General features: G+C 42.2%; 2 protein-coding genes and 1 pseudogene across 7 annotated transcripts in view; 1 reads left to right on the top strand and 2 right to left on the bottom strand.

The window, feature by feature from the left end:
• Nucleotides 1-20381, bottom strand: part of LOC109469263 (transcription initiation protein SPT3 homolog) — a 96287-nt gene that overhangs the window by 74673 nt on the left and 1233 nt on the right. The window contains exon 1 of one of the 4 annotated variants that reach the window (XM_019767751.1): nt 12043-12365. The exons of the other annotated variants lie outside the window; for them this stretch is intronic. The gene's annotated coding sequence lies outside the window, so the exon portion shown is untranslated. Of the gene's footprint in view, nt 1-12042; nt 12366-20381 lie in introns of those variants that run through there. 4 annotated transcript variants of the gene reach the window in all.
• The window catches only part of LOC109469252 (runt-related transcription factor 1-like), a 35982-nt gene continuing 20766 nt past the window's right edge, over nt 5166-20381 (top strand). The window contains exons 1-3 of one of the 3 annotated variants that reach the window (XM_019767732.1): nt 5166-5448; nt 7836-7920; nt 17500-17585. In XM_019767732.1, the coding sequence (XP_019623291.1) occupies nt 17537-17585 (49 nt within the window). In that variant the 5' untranslated portion in view covers nt 5166-5448; nt 7836-7920; nt 17500-17536. Of the gene's footprint in view, nt 5449-7835; nt 7921-10424; nt 10749-17499; nt 17586-19964; nt 20361-20381 lie in introns of those variants that run through there. The other 2 variants (XM_019767731.1, XM_019767733.1) reach the window with 2 other exon arrangements.
• Nucleotides 5653-9418, bottom strand: LOC109469318 (annotated as a pseudogene).

Here is a 20381-nt window from a genome sequence, read left to right as displayed (position 1 = left end):
GCTTTTGAAACTTTCATGATATTCCATTTCCATTTAACATTTTTGTGCTTCCTCAGCAACTGTGAGAACGACCTAGCAAAAGGAATGACCTTTCCAGAGGACTTAAAATTCCCTCTAAAGCCCTTGGAATCCAAGACATTCCAAGAACTAGCAAGAACCTGTCTTGAGCAATGTGACAAGACCAACTGCTCCCATCATACAAGGACAAACATATCTCTGCTCTACTGTTTCCCTTGTAACTCCAACCGCTAGCAAGGCCAAAAGGATTAAACTGTGTCCAACTCCTTTGCCATATACACAAGTGTCAAGGTCTTTCCTAGACCATTCCCAACCAGTTCCTACCCAGTTAGACTTTTGTGTAGCGCCCTGGGACACGATAGGGTTTCAGAATGGACTGTAGGGTTGGAACAGTTAGCAGCTAAGTAGTGACAAGGCAGGGCAGGTGGCAGCCCAAAAATGTCCCTAATTCTATTAGCCAGGAGCTGCTGGGAAAAGGCATTAGGAGTAAGATGTTTGGACAGTGTATTGTGGAGCTGAAGCACATTGACAGGCACTGGGAGACAAAGGAGACTGATAAAGGTATTTATTTATTTGGTATGATGGGCAGAACTATCCATATCCTTTGAGACAAATATAGTTTTTTGATGTTTTGCATTGTACTATACATGTATGTTGTTAAACACAAATACAATTGCTTGACAAATGAATAAGATATATATGTATGTATAGGGTAGGGATAGAATGCAATAGATACTTATTTTAGACAGAGCCACAGGCAAATCTTTTGTAGATATTAGAGTTATGTCTTTTGTCAATTGGTGTACTGGACTTGTCATTACAAACCTTTTATAATACAGTATAAATGCAGAGAAAATACGGTTGACACAATATTGTTACAGTTTTGTCAATATCATAGTCTTGCCTGATAAAAAAAGAAAAGCACCCTGTACCTCCCTCTTGGTCAAATGGTCTAGTCCCTCAGTGATTGGTCAATGCAGTACCAATCATTTAATGCTAAAATGTAGGCTACTACAAACATAATTAATGGGAATAAATCCAACTAGCTGTCACATATCTATTAACCCCTCCTATTCAAAACCAGTTTGGCGTGGGATAGAGATTTCCTGATCTGTCCTGGTTTAACTAATTTCTCTATGTGACGAATAACATCCTGTTTTTTTCATACAGACTTGCCTCGTTAACAACTATCCTCATGCCAAGGGTATTTCTGCTTACTCTAGACTCTAAACACTGGAAATCTGAGGAAAACTTGACAATAGCTCACTTTGTCACCAGGGCTGTTAACTGTGACTTGCTAGATGGATGTACATGTATCTATAATGGGGGGGGGGGGGAATACACCTGTTCAACGTATGGAAAATGTATGTGGCCATTAAGTGACAAATAAAGGAATGAGAAAGAGAACAGGGAAAGTGGGAAAGGAAAAAGGAATGAAAAAGAGGGAAAGGAAAACAAAGGACAAAAAGAGATTGTTGGAAAGAGGCAGGAGAATGTCATTGGAAAAGAAGACGAAACAGGAAGAGAAGGACAGAGGGAAAGATGAAAAATGACAAAAGATGGACAGAATTAGAAGATGGATGAGGAAGAAATGGACAGAAGGAAGAAGTGACAAGTACAAAGAAGGAGACAAAGATAGACAAAGGAAGAAATAGATAGAGGAATATGTAATGGAAAGTCAGAGAAAGACACACAAAAAGAGAAAAAAAGGAGAGAATGGACCATTATGAACTGTCCAGTCTACTTGGAAACAGGTAGGAAGTCTGTCAAATATTTCCATACCTCCTTCATTATAATCAACAGTCTGGGGAAACAAGCCACCTGTCTGTTCTTTCAACACCTTCTTCACCAAAACTTGAAGGTGATGTCAAGGAGCACTGTACAGCAGACCGGCTTATTTGGCAGCTTCTACTCCACCATTTCTCAGAAAGCTAAGAAATCCGAGAAAAATGCACCTTCCTTTCCAGATATCCTGGCTGATATGACGTGATGATTACCTATTTTGGAAACATAGTAAATAAAGATAACACTCTGTTTACAACTAACATACCTGGGTCCTATAACACTTTTAAAGTCACAGCTCATTAACTTTTTCAATGTACAATGTAGAATTCATTACCTCACCCAAGGAGGTTGTGTTTGTATTGGAATGAATGAATGGTAACATGAATGAATGAATGTTATACATGTATTGGAATCACACGGAATAAGACTAAATTGTGTAATTTTTATCACTAGCTTTTACAATTACATGTAACTTTATAACCCTTTGGGACTACCCTTCTATGAAGATACAACAATAGGTATCATACTTCATGAAGTATTCACTATAAATAGGGCTTATGTATGATTGTATGATTATGAAGTTAGTTTTTTTATGGGCAAAGTTTCCATATAATTTAATAAACTCTTTGCATGAGACAGTAAAAAGATCCCCATTATTTTGGGATCCCTCAGGACTTCTATTGAAAGTGGAAAGTCGGGTATAAAACCACAACCTCCCTTTGTTTGGCAAAATTTACGATCCAAAGGCAACCATAACACATATTTAAATCATATATTTCAACATTCAAACTATTCAGTGCAGTGTAACTTAACAAAGCTAACTCTTATTACTCAGGTAAAAAGTGTTCTTTATGTAACAAAATGCACTTTTTAGATATGTCCCTTTGAAAAACAGTATATCAAATGTAGACAACATTATAGTTTCTATAACAAAACATAACAATCTTAAACATTTTCTTGACAGAAATTTCGTTTCAATACATGTTTGTGTATAAAGAAAACTGTAGCATTACACAAAGTTTTTAAATACTGACACCTAGAAGTCACAAAGAGTGCGAACTGACACGAAGGCAGTACTTTAAGAAGCAGTTTCTCAGAAACAATTCTAAGTTTCGCTCCAGACAATGCACCCGTCTACCGACATGTCATTTGTGCCTCTTGACTTCACCTAGAGTGGCGGCACACATGCTGCAGGAGACAGGGCTGCTTTGTCCAGTCCCCATGTTTTCTTGTTATTGTACCTCAGAGTCAACTTCCTCTCACTGACAGGATAAAACCACCTGAACTATTTAGGATGAAACTCAACCCTGTTATTCAACACCTGACATACTTAACTTTTGAGGACGGTAAGGGGGTAGAAAAAGACGCTTCAGCACTGTTACATTTGAAAATTCAAGGTGTAGTCAGGAATTTTTCAATAAAAATGTTATGTTTTTAGTCAGAACGAATATGATTGGTAATGATTATAGCTGGAAAAAAGAAATACATTTCAACAACTTGTACTGAAACTCTACCCTGTCACTTGAAACAAAAAAATTTTGGCTTTCCACATTTCTTCAGACTTCTCTTGAACGTCACTCTCTGCATCTTAGAAACCGGTGTTTTCCTTTTCTTTGCCAGAAGACGTCATGACTGAAATTGTACAAACTTCATGCCTGCAGTGTTGAAAGACTCTTCACGCTCAGTTACCTGCAACAATTTATGGGAGACTTTGGGCGCCTCTGGTTACATCTGATAGTTGTCAAGATCACCCCCATGAAACTCCTTCCTCTTCGCCCCCGCCGTTCTGCTTCGCCCCCGCAAAAAATCTGCTTCGCCCCCGTCGTTCCTCTACGCCCCCGGCGCAATTCTGCTTTGCCCCCGTCCTTCTGCTTAGCCCCCAATGGCGACACAGCACACAGTCGACACGAAAATCGTCTGCAAAATAACAATAAAGGCTGTGCCGCCAAATTTAAAGTAGCCCATGCTCCGGCAAACATTCTGGACCACCTTTCTGCCAAGTGGCGTTGCACAAATCCTTCCCATTCAAAAGTTTACCCCTACCTCACGGCCCGTCAGTGGTTCTTACGTTTATAAGTACTGGCGGGAAATTTCACTCACGGCTGTACTTATAAACGCCAGTACTTATAAACGTAAGAACCACTGACGGGCCGTGAGGTAGGGGTAAACTTTTGAATGGGAAGGATTTGTGCAACGCCACTTGGCAGAAAGGTGGTCCAGAATGTTTGCCGGAGCATGGGCTACTTTAAATTTGGCGGCACAGCCTTTATTGTTATTTTGCAGACGATTTTCGTGTCGACTGTGAGCTGTGCCGCCATTGGGGGCTAAGCAGAAGGACGGGGGCAAAGCAGAATTGCGCCGGGGGCGTAGAGGAACGACGGGGGCGAAGCAGATTTTTTGCGGGGGCGAAGCAGAACGGGGCGGGGGCGAAGCAGAACGGCGGGGGCGAAGAGGAAGGAGTTTCATGGGGGTGAAGATGCCAGATCTCATTTTTCCAATACACCTGTTTCTAAAGCCCTGGCTAGGAAGCAACCCTGACTTCAGAAATCTTGCTTTTCTAGTAGTAGTTGTTTTACCATCCATCTGCAGTTTTAAAAGCAAAGAACAATGAAATTGTCACCTAGATAAATAGGTAGACTTGTAATAAAATTTGTCCTTGATACGTGACTTTACGATTGTTTTGTTTGTTGGAAAGTGGCCTTGGGAAGATTCTATATACATAAGCCATGACGGTGTCGACTTACGCACGGATTTTTCGTTACTGTTTTGGAAAGGAAAAGACAGAGACACACCTGTCTGTCTCAGGTACACTTCCTGGCCTACAACAATGCAGAGACAAGAGGTCTTTATTTTTCCTCTTCTAGATTCTTCTACCAGGTGTTTCTGTGCCCTATCAAAGACCTTTTTAGCAGTTTTTTAAAAGCAATTCTTAATGATATTTCATACCTAGAGAGCAAATGAAATATCCACACCTACTATAAGCATTTCAAGTAACCTAACAAACTTGTAAAAAAGGATTTGTTCCATTGTCCATTACCGTAACTTGTTTCTTTACTTTGTATTTCCGAAGTATTGTATCGGGTATTTGCAGTACTGTATAACACGTACAAAGTTACATGCATACGATTCAGATTCAAATCCTCAGAGTTTTATGGTTCATAACTACAACTACCTCACACACAATAGGTAGATTTCCACCAGTGTATCAACATGACAAAGTACTGGGAGTCAAGTTACTAGTCATCTATAGAGGTGGTCCTACGTACAGGATGTGATATAGTAGTGCTCAGGTCAGCAACATTTGTTTTCGTGGCTTGCTCCACAACAGAACAATATTGTACAGGAAACGATAGACTTCTATTTATCTCACTTCCTCCCATGGAAGGAAACACAAACGTGGGTCTGGTACTACTCTGTGTGGAGGACTTGTTTTCTGGTGGTCCAGTTCATATCCGATGGCCGCACACATTGGGAAGTAACCACTGTGACCACAAGAAAGGTCAGTTTGTGGACGAAAATGGGAGGTCCCTACTTATGACTCCAATAGACTTCCTGTGCGAGAGGAGAACTTCCCTCACCTGTACTCTGTACTAAGCCCAGTCAGGTGGAGGTGTTCCAAAGGTGCTGACTTTTCACACTTGGAAGGTATGACCGTTATTTATTCAAAACAGTTCCAACAGTCTTTCCTTTTTGAATTTTGATTATGTTGCAGTACCTAAACCAGGGCAAAAAAAGTTATTTTCACAATGGCCAGGTGGTCCTTATGTAGACGTGGTCAATTGTACAGGTTTTACTGTATTGGTTTGTCCTACTACCTGTATACACCTTTAAGGTGTGTCCTCTGTACCTGTAATTTTTCCAGTGTTTAGGTGCTGTCCACCCCAGTTGACACTAACTCCCCCGAGAGTTGAGACATGTTCTTATCTGTCCCCAAATCTACCAGTGAAGGTTGTGACGATAATGGGCAAATGAGCCTTAATTCCCCGCTCGTCTCCTGCGCGCCACGTGACCGCGCCCAGCTGATTTCGCTAATGCCCCGGTCTAAACCTGCCGCCTCGTGTCTGGCTACTTGTGGCTTTCCCGCGGTCAGCCTGAATTGCATTTGCATTATTAAGTGGGCGCTGACAGCGGCTGCCCCCCCCACATTTGCGTCCACCCTGCGATAGCGTGGGACGCCATACTTCGCTTAATGCACCACGAGAGGACTCCAGGGACGCGAGATGGCGCCGCCGTGGCTGTGGCCAGAAGAACACGGTCTAAATGACTAAGACCATAAGCATCTTCCTCATCGATAACAACAAAATTGATATGTTTTTTGACTAAAGAGAAGTCGCGGCGTACATTTCCGCGGCGTCCACTTTCCTCGGACTAAGACTCTGTCTAATTCCGTGTGAGCAATGTTTGTGATTCGCTGACGTCAGGGCTTTAATCAAAGCGGACTAATACCCACATTAACGCGGTTGTGTTGTCGTGGCGTGTGCGGGAAGAAAATGGCCCACTCAGAGACAGGTAGGGTTACAGTCACACCTGTGTACCACGACAAAACGCGCTGTTGATATGTTCAAACTGTCGTCACCTGGCGCCTTTGTTAATACATTATTGAGATATTTCCCATTCCTTTCCATATGTCACAGAAAGTGACTGGTAATAAAAACTAAGTCTCCTGAAATATTTTACTGTACTCTTGACTGTATAGAGAGCTTAAAATTTTTCTTTGCTTCAGATTATCATAATTAGAAATAAATTAGGAACCTCAGATACCCTCTGTAAATTACGTTTCAGTTTAGTTTCAATATATTGCTTTCAATAACATCGATAAAGTTTTGATATCAAGCTTCTGGGGCAATTTTTTCCCTTTTTTGGATTTGCGTAACTAAAAAAGTCCCATATTGTTAAGAAACTTTTACGACCTTCTGTAGAAAGATAAAAATTTGAAAAATGTTCTATCTGGTCGTGCACATACATTTTTGTACCATCCTAGTGGAATTTTCTGTTATGTAAACACAGTTCCTAAAGAGCTAAAAGCCTCCTATGTTTGATACAACTGGTAAAATCCCCTCCTTAATGACAAATTGGCTGGTTTGATCCGCCCTGTGACAGTGGGGGTTATTGATGAGCCGTCTGCGGCTTTAAGTACCACTAATGAACCAGGATTACCCACCTTAAGGTGGCCCTAACAACCCTGCAATCCCCCGGCTAAACGCTGTGATTATCGTCCTGATCACCCGCTTGTCTTTGGGTAATCAGACAGGTCGACAATGTCATTCACTTTCCAAACTTCTCCTTTCTTTTTTAAGGACAAAAAGTTATAGTTATGGTTTCCTGCAGTTTATTCCTTTATATTATTTTTTCCGGCTTTGCAGCCTTTGAAAATGAATTCAAAGTATAATTGCATTTAATCATACTGTGATACACATTTAATTTTATATTATTTATTCTAAAATTAACAAAATATTATTTATATCATTTTGCAGCATTACAATATGCACAAAATGACTTCTTTTACAATGTTTCAAATTTCCCGTCTAATGTCTGGAAAAATCTACTACTTTGAAGCTGTCACCTGGCCATATATACATGTACCTACTCATAAAAACAATCCGATACTTAGCTGTAACATATCTCTACACAAGCCAGGCCAATAATATGGGACATATGCCAGGGCTTCTACCTGTCAGCTCCAATATTTGTTCCAGTTGATATTGACCTAAAGGAAGGGGGCAAAAGGACCTTCCACCCATGCTGGGCTATTAAACGCACATTCAATTATGGCTGTAATCTCCAGCCGTGCAGGTCGCGGACACGACAGCGCCACAGGCTCTCCGCACCGGAGCCGCTCGTTGTAACGCGATGCTCCCGCGGTGCCATCACGCGTCCCTCGCCACTCACCACGTCCCACGGGTACGGGCAATTAATTTCCCAGGTTATCCTCCAGAGACCCGGGGTAAACCATGCCATGCATGTCATATATCTGTCAATACAAACTTGCTACGACTGCGAAAGGACAGCTCTTCTTTTTCCTGTCTCTACAGTTCGCGACAAAGCGGCGGTTGCTGACGTGGGACCCGGCTCTGCGGGAAAAGTTTCAAGGACCTTCCTGACATCATCTCTTTTCCTGTACGTATGTCCGTGTTTCCGCTTTCTTTTTTATTTGACGTAGTACAGCACAGAACAACTTCCTTGTGTACAGAATCAATATTTGGTAGATGAATGCCCTGATCTCTTTGTGATAGCCTAATGTAATTAAGGTTGCATGCCACCCTCCTTTAAACCTAACCACGAACAACAAGACTTCCACACGAGAGTATCGATTAGGGATACAATCCCTGGACCTCTTTTGAGCGACAACTTGCTGAAAATTAATTCTCTGTCAGCTATTATTGTGCCCTTTGTAAGTTACCATTTATAAAGTCGTTTACAAATTTCTACATCAATTATACAACATCCTGCTCGTTAGTGACAGAACTACAATGTCTTATCGACTCAATGGCATGTCATGTTGGCTCACTCAGAGGAAAATAACGGACCAAGGGATCTGTTCTATTAATGGAAATTGTAGGTCATTTAAGGAGAGGCCTCAGGAAAAACTGCCAAGTTGCTGATTTGACATTTGTGCAGTGCTTTAACAATCTCCCTGCTGCCTAACCCAATAACCAATAGAGAACTGGTAGCCAAAGGGGTACTTCAGTGTACAAAAGGTTAAATGGCTCAACAGAAGATTGTATTTTTTCCTTTGAGATGAGCAATTTGAATACCAATTGTGTCATTCCTACATGTATATCTCTATTTGGTAGTATCAGTGCCTTAGTTTAAGACAAATCTAAGCATTACGTTGTTTGTTTTTAGTGCTCTGCATGTACACCATTTCTGACTTGACCCGTGATTGTTCTGGATTCCATTTATCATCCACAACAAATCACCTGTCAGACCTCATCAACTATTTAAACCTGACTTCTCCACAATATAGGTTACACGGGGCTTTATTGCAGATCAGGTACTCTGCCATATGGTGTCACACATACATATCAGTTCATTTCTCTCAGTTGTTAAGTATGAGCTACTACATGTATGACCCTTTGGTTTGAGTCTACCTGTACTGTTTTTGAGAAGTACGTCTGTATTGGGTCATCAGAATCAAACATGGGGCTGACAGTGTACAGTGTCTACTGAAGGATCGCAGCCCTTTTGTATCCTGTATGTAGTTCAGTAATTAACCATTAGGCCAGGATCTATCCCTACCTTGTCTCCTAAAAGCTGTATTGTTCACCACTAGACGCGAGCACGCTGCCATTTTCACCGTGTTTGTGCGATCTAAGGGCTGTGGTGTGTTCCCCTTCCGGTCCATTGAGTGGCGTACACCATGCCGTGACACCGTCCCCATATGTTTCCCGCGCCCGTCCCGTGGCGCCGCCTTGATGGCCGTGTCCCATTCTGCGGCATCACGACATTCGCCACTCTGCGCCCCCAGGGCTTAGCAATTACTGTCACTTTGAGGGCACTTTCGTGGTCAGGCATGCATGATCAACATCAAGAACATAATAATTATAAACCTCCAAATTTGGTCAGGCCATGCTGGACCATTTATATGGTATGGAGAATTTTTCGCATAACACATGTAGTAATATTGGAATTCGAATCAACCTAAGTCAACGTTGCTTCATGTGTTATTAAAAACATCACAAAAGACATATGCCACAAGAATGGCAAGGTCAAATCCTATCAGTTCAAAGGTTACCTTCTCCGAATCAGGAATCAAAACTTTTCTGCAAACCTGACATTTTTCAGGCACCAGCCTTGGACAAGAAGGGCAGCCCTGGGGGCTAAAACAGGTTGCTCCCCCTGGAGCATCTTGGGAAACAGGAAAATGTCCTCCATTAAGGATTCTGACAGGCAGCATCTGACATGCCATTATCAACCTCCTACTTACTTACAGCGTGGGCCATTTAGCTTCGAGCCTGCTACCGGTAACCGCAGGCCTGGCACGAAACCTACGCTATAATCCGGCCCAGCCATTAACCAATTACACGGAAGTGCGTGTTGCCCCTACACGTGTTAAAAACCCGCTAAGTGTTGTTCAAGTCATTTTCTTCCCGACCACAAGCCGGTGATGACAAAATAAGTGGATCAGAATATCAGGGCCGAGGGAGGAGGGTAAAAATAAAAAGTGACCAAACTGAGGAAAACTGCGACTCCATCGCATAGGAATCTCCCCCTGCCATAGAGACAGCACCTGAAAATAGCCAGGCAGGCGGATTGGCGACCTCTCCGACCTTTTAAATGCTCATGTGAGCGTGTAAATGGTTTCCCACAGATGGGAAATTTGAGCAGCTCTTCTCCATCCCCCATACACCCTCCTTTAACAGACAGGTGGGTAGGATGGAGTTCCTCTAACAAGGTACCACAACACGGCGACAACTCACCCCCCCTCCCCACAGGAAAACCCCTCTGCTGCGGCTGCTCTAGTGCTGCGGGGAAAAATCCAAGCCCACAACGTGTGCTGTGGTTAAACAAAGGGGGATGCTTGGGTGCCAGGGAAGCCAGCCTGCTCCGCTGAAAAACAGGAAGTGGGGAAAAACCACAAAAATTTGGTCAATGGACCCCACGCTCATTATCTATGCAAGCCCCCTCCCCCTGTGGCTTGCCTCCCTCTCCGTTCGCCACCTCTGACTCGCTCTACATCCATGTAGGAATGTTTGCTCTGTGACATCACACATACTAATGACCCCACAAGCGTCCCCGGTACCCATCCTCCAGCTGGTTAGGGCTGGCATGCTCTCTCCCAGCCCTGCTAGATGGTAGAGCACTAGACTGTTGGCAAGGTTGCAGGGACCCCTCCACGTCAGAGCGCCACTTTGCGATTGGAGCCGGGCCAGACTTACCCCACCTATTATCTTTTGTGGTCAAGGTGAGGACGAGAGATGCGCTGCAGGCTTCCCCAACAAAAGGTAACCACAAGGACCCTCCATTTTTCGTAATCGTGGACAACGATCGAGGTCTGTTTTTGAACCAGCGTGGCCAACCTCGGCACACCGGCTGGGTTACATGTTGTTGTTGTATCCCACCTAATTTTTTGTGGTTTGTGGAGGAAGCTCCCCAATCATGTCGGTCCACAGAGTTGGGGAGGAAACTCAGCTTAGCCGCCTATGGTCGTTTTCGGGGTAAATTTTCGAAGTCTTTTGTCGACTTGGAAGAAGGAAAGCCTTCTCGTGGTCAGAGCCATTTTGTCTGACCACAGACTTGAGCGGCCTCGCCGAAGCGATAAACAGGATGGTTTGGAGGAATTTTTCAGCAGTCCAACAGGTTTTCCTCCTAAAGATTAGTCATTTTGTGGTTTAAAACGCCTCCATAGCCAAGACTTGTGGCTCTATTGTTCTTTTTGAGGGTTTTTTAGCAGGAAAAACCTACATTTTGTCGGTCGAGACCAGCGAAAGTTGGGGGGCGCGCCGCAGAGCTCAGGAAGTTTATGGTTTTTGCCAACATGGCGGTGCTGAGCGAATGATTCCACGTAGAAATCCACGTTTTGTTAATATTTGTGTCAAAGCTTCTATTTTAAACGATATACAAAACATGCAATAACAATTGTTTTATACAATCTCCTGGACTTGAAAGCTTCAAGTTTATCTCATCCAAGTCAAACTTCAAAGGCCACAAATCAGACTCTTTCAATCTTTGACTGCCACCAAAATACTTAATAGTATGGCTTATTCTGTTGATTTGTGTGAATCTCGAAAATTAGATTAAAGATTATTCTCCAGTTCTCACTTTCAGAAAAACAGTCCCCTTTCTAAACTGCAATTCCGTTACAAGCCTGTTGACTATTGATATTTTTTTTATATCACTGCTTTTCCCTGCTCTCATATGTACTTCTCTTCCTATGACCCAGTGACACAGATATGGTACAGTTATGGAGATTTGCAAGAAAAGATTATTATGTAAAATCATTTGTAAACAAGATGCATTATTATTATTCCTACATTTATTTTTATCATTACGCATACACTACTACTCAATTCATTACTGTAACAGACTAATAGAATCCGTCTTGTACATGCCAGCTATATATGATATCTAATTATGAAATTGTGTGACTTTTTTTCAACATAAATGTTAACTTAACCTAACACTATATGCCATTAATCCATGTAATTGTTTGGTTTATAATCTTAGACATTGGCAGATCAACTTCAAGGTTCTACTCTAATTATATCTTACCAAACCATACACTTAACCCACACTAACCACTGTACTTGTGCCACGTCTTCTATCCTTTTAGTACCCTTTTAGTTTGCTATCTTGGTTGATAGATAAACTCTCCTGTTTTTCCACAAACCGCCCGTCGCGGGGCCTGTGTGGTCAGCGCCCCTCGTGCCAAACCACAGGACGGAGGCCAGAGTGGCCATCTGTGATTGCTGCCTCGTGGGCTGGTCTTGTCACAACCCCCGCTGCCAGACCTTGTGACCACCACCCAACCACACGCATATCATTTGCATATAGAGTAAGGCTTCTTGGAATCCCAGGGAAAGACCTGCCCATATAAGCAAGGCACGGGGACTTCCTATCCGTCAGCCCCGAGTGCTTTCATCCATGAAACCTACACCTATTTTGTGATGCCGCCGTAGTGTTTGGCCACAACCAACGGGATAAGTTTACCTCCATGTCACTGGTACAAAAGGAAACCACCAAAAGGGAAAAAAGCCCTTAAATCCGGGGTGATATTCAATGGTTTCCTCAAAAGATAGCCTGGTATCCGAAATGGTTATCCGTCTTTAGCTATCATAATCCTCCTGGTGGGCTAGGCCCTATTTTCTCTTTTATTCCTGTTTTCCTCTTCAGTAACTGTTGCTATGTTATGAAATTGGTGTAGAATAAACTGAGCATTACGGAGATCCTCTAGAGTAAGCCAAAAGCCACACAAAAGAAAAATGTTTCCTGTGACCTTGAAAAACATAAAACTGTTGAAATACTACAAATGTATTTAGGAACAGGTACTTTTACCTGAATCAAAAGCCAGGAAAAAGTCTACATTTTCAGTTTGAAGAAATATACAAAATGGAGTTCATGGTCCTTAAAGCTTTTTCTTTGAAGTTGATATTAAAATTGACAAAACAAGACTCAGACAATTTGTACTAAACGTGTCAGAAAAAACTAGAATAACATCAATGCATAGTCTAATGTAATATTTCATGCGGTTATTACCCAAATCCACTAACACGATAAACACATCCCTACCATACAGGTCACTGACCTCACATTAGTAGACTGCAGAAATCACATCAACGCTAAATAAAAGCATTTTCACACTTTTAAATCAAATAAAAGCATTTTTCTTTAGCTCCATTTCACACTCAACTCAAGCATCAGGTGGTGATCAACAGCACAATCTCAAAATTTGATATAAAAAAATGTGTATAGTAATTGGTGTAATTAATAAGGGCAGCACTGTTTTCTAATGCAACTTTGTAAAAAATTGCCAAAGATTTTAAAGGATAGAACCTTTAAAAGGATAATATGATCTTTTACGTATGGTTGTAGATAGATGTTCCTCAAAACTTTTGTGTACAAGCTGACATATGATGGTTTATGAGTAAAGTGTATTTCAGAAGGAGCTGTATTGTGAAGCGATTCTTTTCCAGGGTTGTTGGTTAGTAGGAAGCTGATGTTGGGTGTTAGGAATGTCCCAGTCCCATATGGAGACTGTCACAGACCCGGCTCCTCTCCTTATTTTATCTGCCCAGCGAGGATGACTCATTCTTCCTAAAAATATTTGTTGTGGTCACAGCTGAGGCCTCCACTGGCTATCACCTTCAAAGGAGCTTTCTGGTTGATATTAGTCCTAAAATGCAGAAGTCTTCCTTAGATTGAACTTTCTCTTGGTCTTGAAAAGACACCGAAGACTGACTTGAAATTTTGCTGATTAAGCAAGAACAATAATTGTGGCGTAATGTAAAAAGGTAGCAAAACTCAAAGGTTGCTAACTCTGGCTGATCAACCCTAATGTCTCAGTCTTATGTCTAGGATATGAATCCTGGATTTTGAGCCTTAACCACTGTACTTGACACTGGACTGGTCATCGCCCTTTGTTTTCATAGTATAAAACTGTATAATGAAGAAGAGGTTAACTTTTGATACACTTATGCAACCCCCGTTGGTTTTGGCACATAAGCAATTATTCACGAAACTTGTTGATGACCAGTCTTTAAAAGGCAACACCTCCATCAGGACATTTGTGACAGTAAAACACAGCCAGTAGCTTTAGCAGTATCTTGAACAACCCTTTTAACATTTGACCCACAGACACATAGAGAAGGCCACCGTTTCCGGTCTGATTATCAATAATCACACCACATAAATTATATTTCATGAGGGGTGTGACTGACTTTTAAAGAATGTAGAAAATGTGTTTAAGTGTTCTCATAAAATCCTTCATTTCTCAATCAGAAATGTTTTGTACTACTATAAAACGTATTTGTACTACTATAAAAAAACTGACAGTATAAAATCACTATCTTGCTAAAACAAGTCAATTTTGTGAAGTGTACAGTTTTAAGGTTGACAAAAAAAGAGTCATCTACATTTACAGTTCTAGAAATTCGTCTGCAAACTTTAGGCATTATGACGAATGTTAAGCACAATCATTCCTGAAACTAAATCCTTGAGATATGGTTGTCGCTTTGAACAGTCTACGACCTAAAACAATTACATGAAGTTTTACTTCTGGCTTATGTGTAATCCGACACGTCCTGGCCTAGTTATGTAACTTATTTATGGCCCCGCCGATCATAAGTAGGTTAACTGCGTGTGGATCAGACCACAAAAGCTTACAAGCAGGAAGTACCAAAGTTCTTTCACTGTCGTTGTACCCCTCTAATGTGATTTGCCAGCGCATAAATATACTTACCCGTTGGCGTAACACACAAGACGATTCTCATCAATTCGATAACTAGGTGTGTACAGGAATCGGTAATTCGATACCACCTGGACAGGAAGTTGGTGTAAATTTACCTGCCGCCACAGTCTGAGGAATCAATGACAGTGAACACAAATCTCCACATTGACAATTTTACAACCATGAGGTTTCAGTCTTTTTTGTCTGAGAATTATGGAAATTGCAGGTGGGTACTTTCGTGGGTACTTTACTACAGAATTCTTCCAAATGCAAAGTCAAAAATCACTGTGAAAGAAAATAAATTCACAGTATATCATATGAACATAGAAGCATAGACTTTTTGCCTGTTAGTCTCCCAATGGAATTAGCAGTTAACGTAAAAACAAAGAAAACAAAATCCTTTGTTCACCTGTATTATTTTATTCATGAAGAACTACTAGTGAAGTGTACAACAAGACCCAGATAACTGATAGCCACTCTCTAGTGACATCTCCTTCACCCTCCTAACTGTGACACAAACCAGCTCGCATGTCAAGGTTTAAAAGGGAGACAATAAAAGTAACAAGTCATGACAGATCCACAAACTAACCCATTTGTATACAGACCCATCCACCCATGCAAAACCCTCTTTAGCCACCTCACGGAAAAAAAACCTCCGAGACAGAATCCAGGCCGCCACCTGCACGACAATAAGTGAAAAGCCGTAATCCCCAGAGCGTGATATCACTCACTATTACCACAACTCACCGATATAAAAACCTCTTGTCTTTGAAAAGTAACATCTTTCGAGCCATTGGCCCTTTTGTTTCCCATAATCGATGATGTATCCCCGCCGTTCCTTAATTAGATCGTGTGTAAGCAATTATTGTCGAGCTTGTGTCCATCACAAAGGGTGACATGATTATGCCGTGTCCTTTATCCGATAATTCTTTGATGCGTGATGGCGATTACACGACAAGGGAACGTCGTGCAACCTGCGTTTGCGTACGAGCACGACTCACACAATTTATCCAACTACAATCACAGAAGGCTTTTATCATGTAAAAAAGTGGTGAAGGGCAACTGTATTAGTTTTAGAAAACAAAAGAGAAAGACACAGCTTATTTCGAACATTTAGACCACTTGGGGCCTCCCTCAAACTAAATCAACGCCAATATTAAATCTCAACAAGAATGAACAAGAGTGTTTTTGATTGTATTCTAATTTGAAACTCTACAATAGTCTATTGAGAAAGAATACCAAAGTGAAAGTCATCTGAATTTTGTCACGTATACATTTCTTTTCAAGCCATCTCCAAACTTGAAGAAAGGAATTTCTTGAAAGATAACAGCATCAGCTATACATGTAGATAATAGCAAACATACTAAGCACCTCAGCTTCTGTGGTATTTGTCCTTATCAAGCATATTTTTATTACTGGGAAGGTTGAATCATTCCTCAGTAAGCTATGTCTGATATCAACATAGCTGTGTTATCTAAATGACCTACATTAGATACACCATTGGATGAGTCACTCCCAGCAAAGACAACTGTGCAACATCCTATTGGCCATCAGTGTGACATTCACAACTGTTCCAGCATTGACGAAAAAACTGTCCACGTGTTCATGTATTTCATTCTGATTGATTTTTTTCTCCCCAGAAAAAAGAATCCATGATTTCTCTATTTTATTTTTACAACTTGAAGTTAAATCTGTTGGTTTGGCCCTTTTTTTCTAGATTACAATTTTACGACCAAAGCAACATTTTGATCAATTCGTGTGACCTTCAGTCTTTCAGACTTTGAAACACCATTTTATTCCTTTTTTTATACAGTTCTGCTGTTCTTTGCTCAGCTTCCAATAGGGGGAGCTTTTCAACCAACAGGGAACACTTGCGTCTGCCTGGTCAATACAGACACAGGTGCAGAAACTACATGATTTGTGTGAAAGTCTATCTTTAGAGTAAAACGGCCGCTAATGATGACTATCCATTTAACACGCTAATTAATTCAAAACTAATTGGATTGATCCAGGACAAAGTGAGCCATCCACACAAGCCTGAGTCGAATCCACGGAACTGGATGACTTTAATTTGGTCTGACATTTCAAAGCATTTTGCATGACGGTATCTGTGTCGGACTGTTATCTTTGTCAGGTCGGGGTGCTTTGTCCGTTATCTTCACACCCAGACAAACAGATCAGCGCTCAATTGTGAGACAAAGGAAAGTGTGGAGCAAACTGCAGATGTCACTCATGTTGCATCACAGCTAAGCCCCGATCAAGGACGCAAGCTCGCCGATCCCGTTCCCACGAGAAAACGCCCGCCAACCACGGGACGACGGCCGTAACGAAAATCAAAAATGTCAGCTGCCTGTCTTGTTCCGTGTGAGCTCGCGATCACGCGTACAGGACGCATCTTCCTCGATACATCAAAGCGCCCGAGCTCCCCCGCCCAACAGACAACTCACATGGAAGGGATTTATACCACCATACCTTTTATTACTTCCACCATTGTCAGCTTTATGTGCAAATAGACGGGAAAAGGTGGGAGAAAACAAAGGGTCTGGACAACACTGTCAAGCGAGGAGACAAAAGCAGCAGGTAGGTGGTGCGGTGACTGCGTTAGCGGCGCAGTAGAAAGGTACGGGGCCCACGTCTGTGGCTTAATCCGGAGCGGGGCCGGAGACAATAACCTGTGGTGGTCCATCTCGGCAGGTGCCGGCATAATTAGTGGTGGGTTCCTCACCCCACAGCCGCCCACTGCCACCTCGCCGTCGACCAATCTCTGTCTCCACAGCTGATCCCGTTATTTTCTTCCCCTGCACTTGTAGTGTCTGAGCGCCTGAGGGGAGCCTTCCTTCTAATACCATGTTGGAGGTGTACCGTTGGCAAGCCTTTGACTTGGATCCCTTTCGTAGTAAGTCAATCCTCAGTTTACTTTTGATTCCTCCCCCGGTTAGTAAGCCGCCTTATGCAACGAATCACACTGTCCAGGGTAGCAAGCTGAAATATATGTATATACATGAGATAAACCTTACAGAAGACTGCATGTGTATATTTCTTACTGTGAGATATAGAAAATGTATGCATACTGCTTTGTGCTGATGGACAGCTCCAACTCGAAAGGTGAGTTAATTGCATTTATTTCGTACCCATATCATGTACCGGGGTGGCTCTGCATGCACGGCTGCTGCAACTGCAGAGCAAACGAGTTGCTCAAGATGTTACCTTCGCAGACGGAAATGTCCTGGGGGGTTATTGAGCATGTGTGCATGTTGCAGCACACCTTGTAGCATCTGCAGCAGGAGCTAAAGCCCAGCCTGCAATGACAACAGTCATGTTACCTGCTGTAATGAATTGCCAATTAGGGCTTTCTGCGGTGTGCTTTGATGTACCTAAGAACCGTGAGACATGGTGTGCCTGAGCTTATTTGTGTGAATGGAGAGTTCCTAAATCCTGTATTGAATTAAGCTATGCATTGCTGCTGGCGCAAAGCACCTTTCAACGTGGACAGTATTAGATGCGGATCAAGGCTTTATTGCATTGCCAAGTGCATGAGCTTTGCAAGCGATTTGAGCTCTAGAAAAGCAACTGCGAAGCCACTCCTTGGTCAGAATAACAAAAAAAATGTTGCAAACGACGTGAGCTAGACATGACCGGTGTGGGGGCGTGTGCCGCTTATCCGCCGTCAGATCTGCCGCCGAGCGGTAAACAAAGCGCGGACGCCAACAGCCATACCACGACAACCGCTAGAGCCCCGGCGTAACTTCATTATTCAACGTTCCCACATTTCTTTAAAAAAACAGGTGGAAGAAGCGAGGCGCCGCCGATTTGACGGGACAGTGGCTTTTGTTTCACCTGCTTATCCTCCATTTCAAAACAAACAACAATTGTTACGGAAGCAGTTAAGTGCTTACAGTGTGCTGGCTGAATGGGCTGAATAGGCTATTAGGGCCCAGCGCCCGGCTCACCTAACAAGCCCACCACCACACCGTATCAAGAGTCAATTCACCAAGCCTCTGGCACGCCAGGTGTTTCAAGGAAAAACATGGGGGCGGTCCAACCCACAAATTTACCTGAACCAATGAATGGAAAATGACACGGAACACAACACTGGTCAGCCCTCCCTTCCTGTAACTTAGTGTAAGAACACCCACAGAAAATGACTGTTTCCAGGGCCCACAGGCCAGCTCCAAGGCAAACATTTCCCCAACAAAATTTTACCACTGGCCATAAGTTAGCACTACAGCCGAGGAGTTGGCTTGTGCAGGCTCTGGAAACTGTCTGACACCCAGGCTACATGAGAACTACTGAACCTTAGTAACAGGAAGGAACCACTAGCTACAGGTAGTGGGAAGAGTTTGTGCAAATAGAGAAGCGAATTGAAAGCATTCAAGATATGTTGTGCCGGAAACAGGAGTGTATTTAGAAGTTGCTACCATGCAGAACTAGTATTTGAAGAGCTAACTCAAAGGTGTATTGACAGGTTTACTTGTACATGGTCCATGTTACCTTGTTTTTGTCACACAATAGTTTGTTTGTGCGGCAGACATTTTATATTATTATAAGATAACGGATATCTTCAAGACTGAATGACATCAACACTACTTTTGCTACTAGCATAAACAAGTAAATTAAGTGCATGTACAATATTCATAATTGGATAATACTGAAGCAGATTACCTAATTATGTATTAGCTATACCCTTTGATGTAAAATAATATTCTGTGTTTATATATACCTTCCATGCTAGGTAAAGCCGTCTGAAAATTCAGAGGCATTTTCTCATGAAAAAAATGTTGCTTGCCTTAAGCTTTTGACCACAATGTTGAAGTTATGTTGGTTTAGACGTAGGTATTTTAATGTGGTCCTAGTTTTAGGACACATTCTTACAGAGCCTAAATTACAAACAAAGCTGCATACTTCAAGCTTACTTCAATGAGGCTTGAGTACACAATTAAAATCCTATTACTAGTAGAAACTTGATTCAAAGAGTATAAAGGCAAAAACCTACTCACTCATACCAATGGAGCTTTAAATTCACAAGAGAGCTTTCAAACTGTTTTTAATTCAAATTCTGTGTTCCCCTCTGAATTTTTTAAAGATCCCAAAAACTGATCCACAAAGCACAAGCATTTCTGATAAGAAATCACTTTACAAAAGCAACAATTACAAAAGACTACTGATGTTTTTAGACAACCACCTCTGGCAAAAGATGAGGAAGGAAAGATTAACTGATAGCAGACCTCCCATACTGCTGGGACTCGGTTCACAAAAGGCAAGGACTTTTCTAGAACTCTGGACCTGATCTTTGTCTCCTGGGCTAATCAATTTTCTCACACATTTCAACAATGCGGTGAGAATTCCTCTCTCTCCATGGGGCTGGAGCGAGCCACCCACGCGACCCTGTTCACAGGGAACCCCTGCGAAACATTTCCGTCCCTGGACAATACACAGAAACTGGGTCAAACTGGAGTAGGGTGGGGCGGACTGATCAACAAACTATCCCATGTCAATTACCCTGGTCTCCTGACAACTGCACAAAGAGTGGACATACCAGCCACATTCCTGGACCTGCCCCACACAATAGGCACGTCAGGTGTTTTTGGGCTGTTTACGCCCGGACAGTGGAAAAACATCTCACATACCTAGCACTTAGGCATGACAAGACTGGCTTCACAAGGACAGGCCGGTGAGTTCTGTTTAAATCCTA

This window comes from Branchiostoma belcheri, unplaced genomic scaffold, assembly GCF_001625305.1.
Source record: "Branchiostoma belcheri isolate BF01 breed outbred unplaced genomic scaffold, Haploidv18h27 scaffold20, whole genome shotgun sequence".
Classification (NCBI taxonomy): domain Eukaryota; kingdom Metazoa; phylum Chordata; class Leptocardii; order Amphioxiformes; family Branchiostomatidae; genus Branchiostoma; species Branchiostoma belcheri.
The sequence above is the reverse complement of the archived record's forward strand: the minus strand, read 5'-3'. Positions and strand labels throughout refer to the sequence as shown.